The sequence below is a fragment of the Eleutherodactylus coqui genome, chromosome 5 (genome assembly GCF_035609145.1).
Source record: "Eleutherodactylus coqui strain aEleCoq1 chromosome 5, aEleCoq1.hap1, whole genome shotgun sequence".
NCBI lineage: Eukaryota > Metazoa > Chordata > Amphibia > Anura > Eleutherodactylidae > Eleutherodactylus > Eleutherodactylus coqui.
Window position 1 is genome coordinate 142,713,060 of NC_089841.1, and position 12,957 is coordinate 142,726,016.

Sequence of the window (12,957 nt, forward strand, 5' to 3'; positions counted from 1 at the left end):
AACATTGCAATAGAGCGCTGGAGCAGGAATGGGAGAGGGACCTGGGCATAACACCCCCAGAGGAGTCGTGGACAAAGGTCTATACTCTGACCCACAAAATGAATGCTTCTAGCAAGCTACAAGAACTTAACTACAAAATACTGTCTAGATGGTACCGAACACCGGAGAGATTGTCAAGGATGTTCCCCCAGTATCCGGATACCTGTTGGAGATGTAGGACAGGAACCGGAACATTTGTACACATATGGTGGTCTTGCCCGCTGATTTACCCTCTCTGGCAGGAAATTAACTCTTTACACCTCAGTCTGTAGAAACCAAATACGGCTGACCCCTGAGATTGCACTGCTGTCAATGATCCGAGGCTCCCTGGCACAATCAAAACGCTCCCTATTTAGATTCTTTATCCTGGCAATGCGCCAGATAATGCCAAAAAAATGGAAATCTTCCACTCCCCCCTCTAGACTAATGTGGCTAGAGGAATTAGATCACATAAAATACATGAAGGAGCTCTGGGCCAAAGATGAAATGAGACATGATAAGCACCACACTATTTGGATGCCGTGGAATCAGTTCCGCTTCCCGGATAATCTCGACTTGTGGCTCGAAAGGGGGGTACTCCCCAACACAGACTTGACTACTAATCCCTCTGAAACCATAAGCCCTTAATATGCAAACTCCATCTTATAGGATGACACCCCCTCCCCCCCAACACCTATCCCCCACCAACCCTCTTACCTCCACTATATTCTTGCTCTTCCCTTCCCCCTTTCACCTCCCCCTTTTTCTCGTTCTTCCTACCCGCCTAGTGTTTTCTTTTGTTCCTTTTTTTTCTTTATTCTTGCCATAGGATGTTATCATATGAGACTTGTTTGTCTTGTTTACTTTAATTGACTAGTAACTGGAATTTGAGATATCAGAAAACTACTTGAAAGTTACACATTACAGAAATTATTATTACAGTTAATGTTACTGTTTAAAAAAAGCCTGTTTTAGAGACCAGAAAAGTAGGTCAGACAACGCAAGACAATTTTGGTTACTGTAAAAATGTTTATTTGATGGAAATGACACTAGTTTTGTAACTTTTATTTCTACACAACAGACAAAAATAAAAACTTTTGAACCTTAAAAATTTTTAAGTTAGCTCCTACCCTGGCAGTTCGTTATAATACACTGAGGAAGGTGGGGGAAGGGAGGGGAGACTTTAACCTCTCGGTGTGTTCCTGTCCTATCAGTTGGTGCTGTCGTGGAGACTCCTGGAAACCCGATTATCGGGTAGGTATAAATCACCCTTTTTTTTCTTCCCTTTTACACGGGACCATTGCGAAAACTATAGCTGCATGGCTTTTTTTTCCCCCTAAATGTATCACTTGAATGGCCTCTAAGAATATATTTACATGGGCGATTTTCCTGTGCAAGTTCTGTTTGATTCCAAGATCAACAGAACTCACACAGGTAAAGAACCCATTTATTTGAATGGGTTAAGTCACACGCAATTTTTCTCTTGGACAGATACGGATTTTATTTTATGTTTTTTCAAACTTGGACCAAATCAATTTTTTATTTTTGGCATTTCTTTTGCATTTATCCTGTTCATTTTGGCTCAGACTAGCTGCGTTTTTAAAGTTTCAGCCTACTGATCATGCCTACACAATGAAGAAGAGGTGCTGCATAGCCTATCTGTCCCAAGTAGACAAAAGTAGTGTGTATAGTTCTGATATGAATATGCAATAATGTAATGCGCAGAGCAACAGTGAATATTGTCAATGCCCTCACTGAACAAAGCTACACACAAAAACAACCCCCCCCCACCCCCCTCAAAAAAAAAGGCAGGAGACACAAAAATTAGGTTATTAAAAATGTGTGAGAGTACATCAAACTTATCCAAGTTTTGCCTACTAAAAAACATAAAAAAAGAATCCACAAGCAAGACACGACATTTTTAGAAACCCCATTTATTAAACTTCTGTAGGTGTCATGACAGGCGCACAGTACGAGAATGACAGTCTTAGAAAAAAGGAAGCAGTGGCATTAAAAAAAAGCAGAAAAGTTCTGTAATGTATAAAAGTAATTTTTCCAATTTTGAACAGAAAGGTTTTTGATTGTTAAAAGCATTGAATATACTAAACAGATCTGTTGAAATCTCAAATAAACATAAAAAGAAAAACTAAAATCCAGCCTAGCTTCCATAATAACTCCAAAAAGCTAAAATGAAATATTTTGTTTCTATTAACTGCATTGCTTCCTATCTAACATTCCTGCATTATCCATCATTTGCCATTGACATTAAATGGGATTTTTTTTTCTTTTAAACCAGACATGCACAGTAGTTTGAAATAAAATATTAATGGAAAACATTTCATTTAAAAGTGGACTTGTAAAAAACAGCAAATTATTCCAGCCTAAAACAAAGAACACCCAGACATATTAAACAAAAACGCAGCAAAAAGTAAAAATTAAACAATTTAAAAATTTGCTGACATAAGCAATTTAAATTCAGAGCAGTAAGTCTTAATAACCCTTTTCTTAAAGAGGAGTCCAAATACAATGAAATAGGACTTTTACTTTCTTTTAAAGGATATATGTTTTATATCTATTAATTTAATTTATGGGTCAAAAAACAAATACCTCAAAAAGACTCAACCAACTGACAGTGATTTTTTTAATACTCATCAGTAATGGAGCTGCTAAAAATGCATATATCTGTTTATATAAATTGCTGTACATCTATACGAATGCTCTATTCCAATAAACCGGATGATCAAAAAGGGCCATAAGAAAATTACAATTAAAAAAAAAAATTAATAGTTCTGACCTCAGAATTTCATTACATCCCCTTTTTAGTTTTTTGCTGGTTTCGTGGGGAATTTTTCAGGACACCTCGAAGACGAAGGTAAACGCCTGTTGACTCAGACATATTTTCAAATTCAAATGGTGTAATACCTTCTGCAAACTTACTCCTATCTGGAATTCTAGTACTAGACGTGTCAACATATGCAGCCTCTTCTGTGATGGCTTCTGTATCTACGCATTTCTTGTTCTCGTCAATAGAGTCATTGGGCTCTGTAACAACTATCTCCTGGACATCACCGCTTCCATTGGGTTCCTTCTTAAAGGATTCTTCCTCTTCAGTAGTCACAGAGACATTTTCATTAGATGCTTGTCCAAATGATTTGATGGCAAGATTGGAATGCTTTGATCCTTTAATATTTTGGCAAGTCATATTCCTCTCTGTGCCACTGTCCATTTCAGCTCTGCTTGGAGAAGAGGAAACAGAATTACCATTTAATGGTGTATGAATATCTGAATCGCTGTTTGTGCTCTCTGCATTTTCCAGAGCTGCCCTGATTAAACGCTGTTGTTCTTCCAGCTCTTCCAAAGTCAAAGTGTCTTCATCCATGGAATCCAGAGTATTGGCTTGTGAAAAAAAACTATCCCTTGACTGAAGTAGTGGGGAGCCTCTAGAAGGAGTATGAGGAGGTGTTCCTTTTGGAAGAGGTGGGGGAGTTGGTGTCGGTGGAGGAGGGGGTATGAAATTTGGAGGAGTTGAAGGAGGGGTTCCACGAGGTAGTGGTGGTGGAGTACTGTATGGAGATCCAGGGGGAAGAGGTGGCTGAAACTTAAACCCCCGGGAAGGGGAGCAATAAGACGAATCAAGATCTAGAAATGAATGCATAGTAATTCTGTTAGATATTAGAATACACAAACAGTATTATAAAAAGGTGGGTAAATAAATATACATTACTTGTATTCTAAAGGAAAAAAAACAAAACAAAAAAATTAACGTTAAAAGCTCACCTACTCCAGATGACTAAAAGCGCTTCCACACAAAACGATTTATCGTTAAAAAAAAACTGTTTAAATGAGCAAAAACAAACGATAATTGTTCAGTGTAAATGCAGCCAATGATTGAACAAAGAATTGTTTGCTTTTTGTTCAATTTTTGCAGATATGAAGAGTTTGCTTGTTGGATAATCATTTAATACTGATCGTTCAGTTGGTCTCATTTACTTATAAAGCGCATATAAAATGACTGAACTATTTATCGCATGAACGTGCCAACAATGTATCTGCCTCTATAATCAGGCTGCCTTAGCGAACTCTGACATAGCTCGTTGGTCAAACGATAAATCATTTGGTGTAAACGGATCCTCATGCCCAACGTCCACGGGCAGGTCTGAATTGCGGAATCTGCGCGGGCACACCCGCAGTACAAGCCGCCCATGAGGAAACATGGGTGTCCGCCTCTGAATTAAAGCATGCAGATTTCATTTGCAGACCTTTTGGTTCGGAAAACAAATCGCAGCATGCTCCATTTCAGTGAAGTCAATGGAAGCAGTCTGACTGCAGCCAGTCAGCAAGTAACATTGTGGACGGGACGCGGGTTCCACGGTAAAAGCAGGAGATTCAAATAAAATAAAAAAATCTGTACTGTGCATGTCCGACGGCAAGATGTGTGGACCATCCGCAGTACAGATAACCCGGAAGAAAAGGAGTCTGTGTGGACACTGCTGCCTGCACGCACTGGTACAGAGGGTCTCCCACCAAGCTCAGAGGGCTAGATTCTGTTCGCAATTCTGCATGCGGAATCCGACCAACCTGTGGACATGAGACCTTAGAATAAGATGGCTTGTGTGCACATAAGGAACAATACCATATCTGGCCATTATATGACCTGTAAGCTCATTGTTTAAAGAAAAAAAAAAAAAAAAGCACCTGGAAGGAATTGTTGTAATCAAATGAAACTGATTGTAATGCTGCTATACACAAGAGATTACAATAATCAGAGCAAAAGGATAATTTTTTTTTTAGAAGGGAGGCTCTATCTAGTACCCTGTTGGGCTACGCGGATGGAGGCATACAGGTACCGTATGGTATCCTGCAGGATATCGGACCATATTTGCTGTAACTGAGCCTCTAGATCGTGCAAACTTGTAGGCTGTTTAAGTTGGAATCCCAGATGGTCCCATACATGTTCTATTGGTGACAAATCTCGGAACCAGGCAGGTCACAGAAGTGTGAATGTTGTGGGGATATTCCTGTGACATCTGTGTGCGGCTGAGCATAATCCTGCTGGTAAATGCCTCCTGAAAGCCCTGCCATGAGAGGCAACAAGTGTGGCTGCGGGATATCCATAACATATTACTGAGCTGTCATTGTCACTCACACCACTTATAAAAAGGTGACTGTTATATGCGAGGATTCCATAGACCAACAAACCAACAGTGGGGGCAGTATGCAGCTCTACAGCAAAGGCAGGATTAAGGAGCTCATTCCTAGGCCTCCGAACACCAAGATGGTAGTCAGCGCACACACCAAAGCTGGATTAATCGCAGAAGACAACCAGATTCCACTCTGTAGTTCTGTTTAGTCATTCACGAGACCACTACAAACGGAGGCAACGATGTGTGGGTGTCAAAAGGCAGAACACATAATGGGCAGCGTGAGACCTAATGTCTTTCAGCCAAGCGCTTGAAAATGGTTCTGACACCCAAAGGAGCCTATAACGATGGGGCCATTTGTCTCTGCATGGCGGACAACGAAACAATGTTGGTGCTGCTCTTGCTTGTTGGATGATCAGACAATTCGCTCCACTAGTGATCTGTAAAGGGTGTCCTGAGCCAGGTTGCCTTGTGCGCGTGCCTTAAGGCATGCCCTGGCCCCAACACCTGTCAACAGTTTGGTCAGAACAGCTCAGGTGGCGGCAATTCATCGATACGACCATCCAGCTTCTTGCATTCCAATAATGCACCTCCTCTCAAAGTCTGTAAACTGGGTGAAATCTCTTCAGTTGCATCATAGAAGCATGTTTAGTGGTCAACAATCATTACAGAAGCAGAAAAAGAGGTCTACTACACACAAGTAGTCTCTGAGAGGCTTTTTATAGGCCAAGGGTGGAACCACTTTCAGGGCCTGGTGTAGCAAGACCGTTCATCTAATCATTTGCATATCTGCCCGAGATGTAACTGCATGGCAAGTTTTGCAGCAAAACGACAACTCCTTCTAGGTGCTTGATTTTCTGACAAAGTATATATTGAATTTTTAGCAACCTTCCCCTTCTTGTAGGCAGCAAATCTAATTGTCAGATGTCCCTGGACTCTGCTTAGGAGTGATTAGAAAATAGCTGCTATATTGTCTCCCATATACAGTAAACACAGAAGAGGAGATCATTCTCCCGTATCTCTCTGCAGCACACCTCAGAAGCAGCAGCATGGAGGACTGTAGCTGAGCAATGTACATGTGAATCCAGCTCCAGGGTGAAATACAAAACTTACTATAAGCTGCAGCAGCAAGTATGTCTCCCTGTGCTTGGTATTATTGCAACTGCTCTCTCCTCCTACCTTAGAGGTTTTATGTATGGAATTATTCTCCCACTGAGGTTTTGCTACCAGGAAAAAACATTTCTGTACATATTGCACATGACCAAGCCAGAGCGGCTCTATATAAGGGAGTGGCATAGCCTTTGTGTCCTGGGGTATAGGCTTCTTACAAATGGCTATGTTGTGTGCATGAGGCCTTAGGATCAAGACAGAATTGGTTCATAAATATGAGTATTAGGAGAAAGTGGCCAACTTTCAGCTATGTTTTTCAAGGCCCATAGCAAACTGAAAACCCTGATCTTCTAATTCCCAGAAATGTTTAAAATAGGTTTTCCCATACCTGAGGCTACATCCATATCCACTGGTGACCACCCTTGGCTGTTTCCAGATGTCTTTTGTCTTTTCCTGTCAGAGCTTGATTGAGATGAAGATCTTTTCTGTGCGGGATTCTCGGTTTGCTGTGATGAAAAGATATTTTAAATATGGCTGCCATGGTCACAATTAAAATGCAAAGTTAGACACTGAAAATGCCACACCGTTGTGTAGGATTACTCCTGCTCCATGAGAAAATAGGAGTTTTTGTTACTTACCGTAAAATCCTTTACTCAGATGTTCATTGGGGGACACAGCTAAGACCTTGGGTATACCTCCTGCCACTAGAAGGCAGACACTAAATAAAGGAAGAGTTGACTCCTCCTACCAGCTATACCCCTCCAGTAGCCGCTCAGCTAAATCAGTTTCTACATCAGTAGTAGGAGAGGAAAAGCTGAAAGGCTAACTGAATATGTAACTTGAAAACAACACACAAGTTAACAAAGTAGTGAAGGGGGGTGGGAGGCTCAGAACAAAGGGCCAGTTTGGAATCCAGGAGGCATTGAAAAAGGATCGGTAACATGGAGACTTGACCCTTTAATTAGCTGAAGCTCTACCCGATATGCTTGCCCAAGTGGAGGAAGGATTCTGGGAACCGAAAAATGCATGGTTGCAAATGATGCTGCTCAAACATCTACGATTCAAGAGGAAGGTAGTTTCTTGGTCCTGAGCATTGTCCGGATAACTGTGTCTGCGAATGCCCTGGATCTACTGTTTTTCCTGAGAAAGTCCGCTGGACACGGATTAGATGACTGGCCAAAATCTTGGACCAATGAGCCAGGCACAGGTGGATGGCCCACAGTTTTAGAATGTTAATGTGAAGGGACGATTCAGAGTTGGACCCTTGTCTCTGCACTATCAGGGTGCCTAGGATCCTCCCTCCCAGCCTGATGCACTGGCATCCATGGTTATCACTTTCCAGCAGAGGGGGACGAATGAACTCCTCAGAGAGGATGGGTGCCATCTGAGGAGGGAACGACTGAGGTAGAATCAGGGACCGATACAGGGACTCGTGTAAACTGTTGCAGCAAGTTAGGATGGTTTGTTGAAGTGAGCTTGTATGGAACTGTGCATATGGTATGGCTTTGGACGAGGCTACCATGAACCCCAGTACCCACATGCCTTGGCGGATGGAGATGGAAGTTCATAACCATAGAAATCGAATGCGTTGCTGGAGAAGAGATAGCAAGTTGAATTATGTTGAAGTACAGGCCAAGAAAGATGAGCTGCCGTGATGCGAACCAATTGGACTTTAGACAATTGAAGACCCCTCCCTGAATCACTTGAGTGTCAAGTGCCATCTTGAGACTCTCCTCTTGGGCCCTGAAGGACGACGCCTTAATAACTAGATCATCCAGATAAGGGATCACCGCTATGAATAAAGGTAAAGAAGAAGTGCCACAACAGCTGATAGGACTTTTATGAACACTCAGGGGGCTGTTGTCAGACTGAATGGCAAGGCACTGAATTTTAAAAGATTCGACTGGACTGCGACTTGAAGAAAACGCTGGTGTGACTGACGAATTGGGATGTGGAGAGAGATATCAAAAAATGTCCATTGGTGATACATATTCACCTGCTCCATGGAAGCAATCACCTCCAGGATGAATTCCATATGAAAGGGACATACTTTGACTTTATGTTTGATAAGCTTCAAATCTAGGACTGGATGAACCGATCCATCCCATTTGGGGGGCCCTCAAACAGGTTGGAATAAAATCTGGTAAACATTACCAGAGAAAGGGAACAGAGACAATGCCACCTTGGATAAGCAAATCTTGAATGGCTCGAAGGTACTGGGAGAATCTGGTTACATCGGAAGGTGGGGGAAGAGGCGAAAAAGCACTCTGGAGAGGTGGTGCAGAATGAAAATCTATTACGTATTCCGATGAGACGATCTGGAACACTCAAGAATCTTGGATGCGAGTAGCAGGAGACGGCAGCAATATATAATGCACCAATAGTGTATTACTGATGACAGAACTGCATGATATATAAAAGAACATGAGCCATGGTCTAGTAACAGAATGCACTAAGTTACTGTACATCCAGAAAAAGGTTTAATCAAGTGAACATTTATGGTACATAGTCAAACAAACACACACACACACACACACACACACACACACACACACGCACACCTATAAATACTTACATCAGGAAAATTCAAAGACAAGAAACTGGCAAAAACTTCTTTTTGGTGGTCTGCTTGCATTGGAATGGACCCCAAATTCCTCCAGTCCTGAAAAGAGAAGTAAATCAAACTGAAAATATTAAAAAGGGCGCACTCCCTTTGTGAACCCTTTACATGTCGTGATCTACACAGATTGCAGAATGTAGTTGACTAACATCGGGGGATTGCTGTTCCTGTATTGCTGTTCGCTATTGCAGTGGGAGCCTAGCTATCGGTAACAGGCGGCTCCCATTGCGGGGAGGGCACCAGCTGAGCTTCTGATCCCTTGCTGTCCACATGACATAAGTTTACGTTCCATTGTGTTAAATACCCTGCAGCCAAAAATAATCTATTTTTTCTGGCTTCTGTGGTCCCAGGAGAGATCCTTGTTATTGTTTATGCTGAGGATCTGGGGGGCATGTCTGTTTCCTCAGCCAAGCAGATTAGGTATAGAGCTGAGCCCTGCGTTTGTGTGTACAGTCCCTGCCCAAATATTGTATGCTTCTAGCAGAATGTACCTGAGAATCAGTGCCTTCAACAACCCTCGAATAAAGAACAGTAGAGCAATAACTTTATTGTCACAGGGAAGGGGTGTGGAGGTCACTGCTTTAAATAACAGGTGAACAGTGACTACAATCACCATGAAAGAGAAGGGTAGAGAGACCAAAATCAGATGTTAGCTGGAAACATGGACGGGGCTGCTGTGTCTTAGTCCATGTTAATGCAAGGTTACTGGGACTGCTTTACTAGATGACTTTGCCAGTCACGTGACTAGACGAAAACCAGGGAAATTGGCGCATCTGGTACGTAGTAAGTGGACTGAAAAGTTTATGCAAGCATGATAAGGAAACCTTTAAGCAAAGTAAAAGTTAATTTAGACAATCCTTTTGCTTTTGCAATGCTTTTGCTACATTCTTTGAATTAAAGCAGAAAGTCTATACTTCATATCACATATTGAGGTTTCATATCCATTTAAGGGTGTACAGAGGCTAAATTACAAACATTGTGTCACTTTCCAAATATAGCTAGACCCAACTTTATGTCCCAATTCAGTGGCCCTAATCACTAACTCATGTTGCCCATATAAATGCTGTAGAAATAACCTACACTGATTGTAAGACACTGAATATTTTTTCTATAGCACTCTCTGTGGATATGGGTTTTAACTAAATGGTTATAATCCACACCTTAAATTTCTGAGCATAAGATATGTAGGGGCTTAAAGGCCTTTTTACATACGATTATCGCTAAAACGGTCAAATTACTGAACGAATTGCAGACATTTTTGCATAAAATTACACGTACAGATAAGGGTTTTTAATTATCTCTATTTCCCTCATTAGCCAAGTAAACTCAGTATTAGTTTCCTCAGGTGGTTGTGTGTTTATGCCAGGGATTATCTGGCCAGCAGGATTCCATTGTCTTCACCTGGCCTGAGTCTCATTGTGTCAGCAAACTGCTTAAAAAACTGCACAAATTCCATTCAAACAGAAGGTCTTTTGAGCAGCCTGATGACTTTTTATGCCGGCTAAAAAACAGCGCTAAACAACATAACTACAAGTGAGCGAATAGAGCACGACTATCCGTGTTTACACGCAACTATTATCAGATATGCCAGGCGGGCAGTGCGTGATATTGGAAAGGTATATTGCCAGTTCTGCAGAGCTAAAAATATAATCGATCCTTGCCAGCGCACTGTGTCCCGGGGAGTGACAGGTGAACTCCCGCACGTCGGGGTGTTTAAACCGCCAGAGATCGATCCAGCTGACACTTTCGATTAGTTGTGTTAGGGAAGAGCTTTGGGTGGGGGACATACTAGGGGATGTGTGGAATCTATCTTCGGCAGGATCCATTACCATATTAAAGTCACCTAGGCAAATCACCCACGCCGAGGGGTATTGATGTGCATATGTTATGGCGGATTGTAGGAGATGGAGGTTGCTGTGGGGCGGGTTGTAAATAGATAGGATAACATAGGGTTTGGAGTCTATTTTGCCGAATATGAATATAAACCTTCCTTCGGGGTCCCTGCGAATATTGATAGGGTTCCAACGCAATGACCTATGAATGAGCACAGAAACGCCCCTGGAGGAGGAGGTATGAAAGGAGTGGGAAACCCACTGCACCCATGGTTTGGCAAGGGCGTCGGCCTTTTCCTTAATAAGGTGGGTCTCCTGCAAGCTTATAATATGTGGGTTAATTTGCCGAATATAAGTAAAGACCGCGGGGGAATAGGGGAAACAGTTATAAAGACAAAAATGCTATAAAAATATGTAAAAGATGAAAAGTTGAATAAAAATATTTCCAATTAAAAAAAAACAAAAAAAAAACGCTCTTCGCTTGAGCACGGTACCGAGACCCCGGACATTCCAACTAAGACATTTTAAGGTCATTGCTGGCTATGTGGACATATAATTGGTGTTATCTCTGTGGCCCTGGGATAAGGAGGAGGGAGAAGGACCTGCGAGTGTTGGGAAGGGGATTGTGTCAGTACAGACCTGCTAAAAATATTATTAGAGAGCAGATTGCAACAACTTAAACATTTAACCCTTGACATCTTGCTTAATTTCGGCATAAGTGTCAAAAACAACATATGAAAAATAAAACAATTTAGCTACAATCTGTTTGGAAGTAGCAGATGTTACTCTAATAGGGGGGGGGGGGAATATCCCGATGGCCTATAGGGGATCGTGGGTGTCGCCAAGTCCCGTTGGCAATTCAAAGATATCATCACCCCACGTTTTCACCGTCTATAGGTCAGAGGGGTATCGGTCGCATGGATTATGACTGGATTTAAAGTCCTGCCATAGATGCTGCGGGATTAATCGTCCTTCGGCATCTCCGGGTGCATGTCCAGCCACTCCAAGGCCTCAGTAGGAAAACCACCTTTCCTTGGGTTACAATGTGCAGGCGGGCCAGGTACGCCATTGAGTAAGGGATATTTCTTTCTTTAAATTTTCTCTTTGCTTCTATGAATGTGGCTCTTTGCTTTTGTAACTCGGCGGAAAAGTCAGGGAATATGGAAATTGTAGCATTGTTGTGTTTTAATGGGCCCTTTAATCTAGCTTGGCGAAGTGCAGCGTCACAATCTCTGCAATTCAGAATTCTTACTAGGAAAGGGCGCGGGGGGGGGGGGGGGGGGGGGGGCTCCTGGCTGTGGTGGTTTTGCTGGGACCCGGTGGGCTCTTTCCACTGTGAAATGTGTAGAGAAGGCTTCGTCACTCAATAAGGATTTCAGCCAGGTTTCGGCGAATGTTTCTGGGTGGGAGCCTTCTGATTTCTCGGGTAAGCCTATTATGCGTAGGTTATTGCGGCGCGACCGGTTTTCCAGGTCGTCCATCTTGGACTGGCAAAATTCTGCTACCCGTGTGGCTTTTTTAACTGCCATAGAGAGCGGACGTAGGGAGTCTTCTGCATTGGAGATGCGGTCCTCAATTTCTCGCATTCTACCTCTCATGTTCTGTAAGTCCTGTCTCAGTAACGAAACATCAGACTTTATCTCTTCTATTTTATCGGTGAGAGAGGATTTGCAGGTGTTGATTGCTTCAAGGAGCTGTCGCATGGTCGGTTCCGGGGGTTGCCCGCTCTCGCCTTCGGGCTCTCTCATCTGGGTAGGTCGTGTTGATCGCGGCGTATGGTTCGGGGTTTCGGAGCGGGCAAACTCTTAGCTTTTCTGCTGCCGAGCCGCTTTTGGCTCGTGTGCTCATGATGGGGGACGTAGATTGGTGTAGTGGGTTATGGGGGTGAATGTTTTTTCTTCTTTTCCGGCCTGAGATTTTGTAACGGGTTAATGCGCGTCTTACAGAGTTTAGATGTTATCAGCTAGAGTCCTTGTAATTATGTAGTTGCGGTGGTTGTTAGAGGGTAGAAGTCTTTACCCGCTTAATATAGTACGGTGTAAAGAGTATCAAGGGTTATTGATTGTAACAAAGGCCAGGGAGCGATGCCGGCGGTTTGGTGTGACTTTGCCGGGTTTAGATATTGTTGGTTATAGAGTCCTTGTAATTATGCGATTGTACTGGCTGTTAAGGAGTAAAGGTTTCTGTCTTTTCCCGTTTAGTGTAGTATAATATTGAAGGTATCAAAGCTGTTGCT

General features: G+C 42.6%; 1 protein-coding gene across 1 annotated transcript in view; it reads right to left on the reverse strand.

Moving 5' to 3' along the window:
• Positions 1-2,527: 2,527 nt before the first annotated feature.
• The window catches only part of ZCCHC8 (zinc finger CCHC-type containing 8), a 34,766-nt gene continuing 24,336 nt past the window's right edge, over positions 2,528-12,957 (reverse strand). The window contains exons 12-14 of the mRNA XM_066603310.1: positions 8,845-8,931; positions 6,658-6,775; positions 2,528-3,657 (exon numbers count right to left, since the gene is read on the reverse strand). Coding sequence (XP_066459407.1) covers positions 2,825-3,657; positions 6,658-6,775; positions 8,845-8,931 — 1,038 coding nt within the window. The 3' untranslated portion in view covers positions 2,528-2,824. The remainder of the gene's footprint in view (positions 3,658-6,657; positions 6,776-8,844; positions 8,932-12,957) is intronic.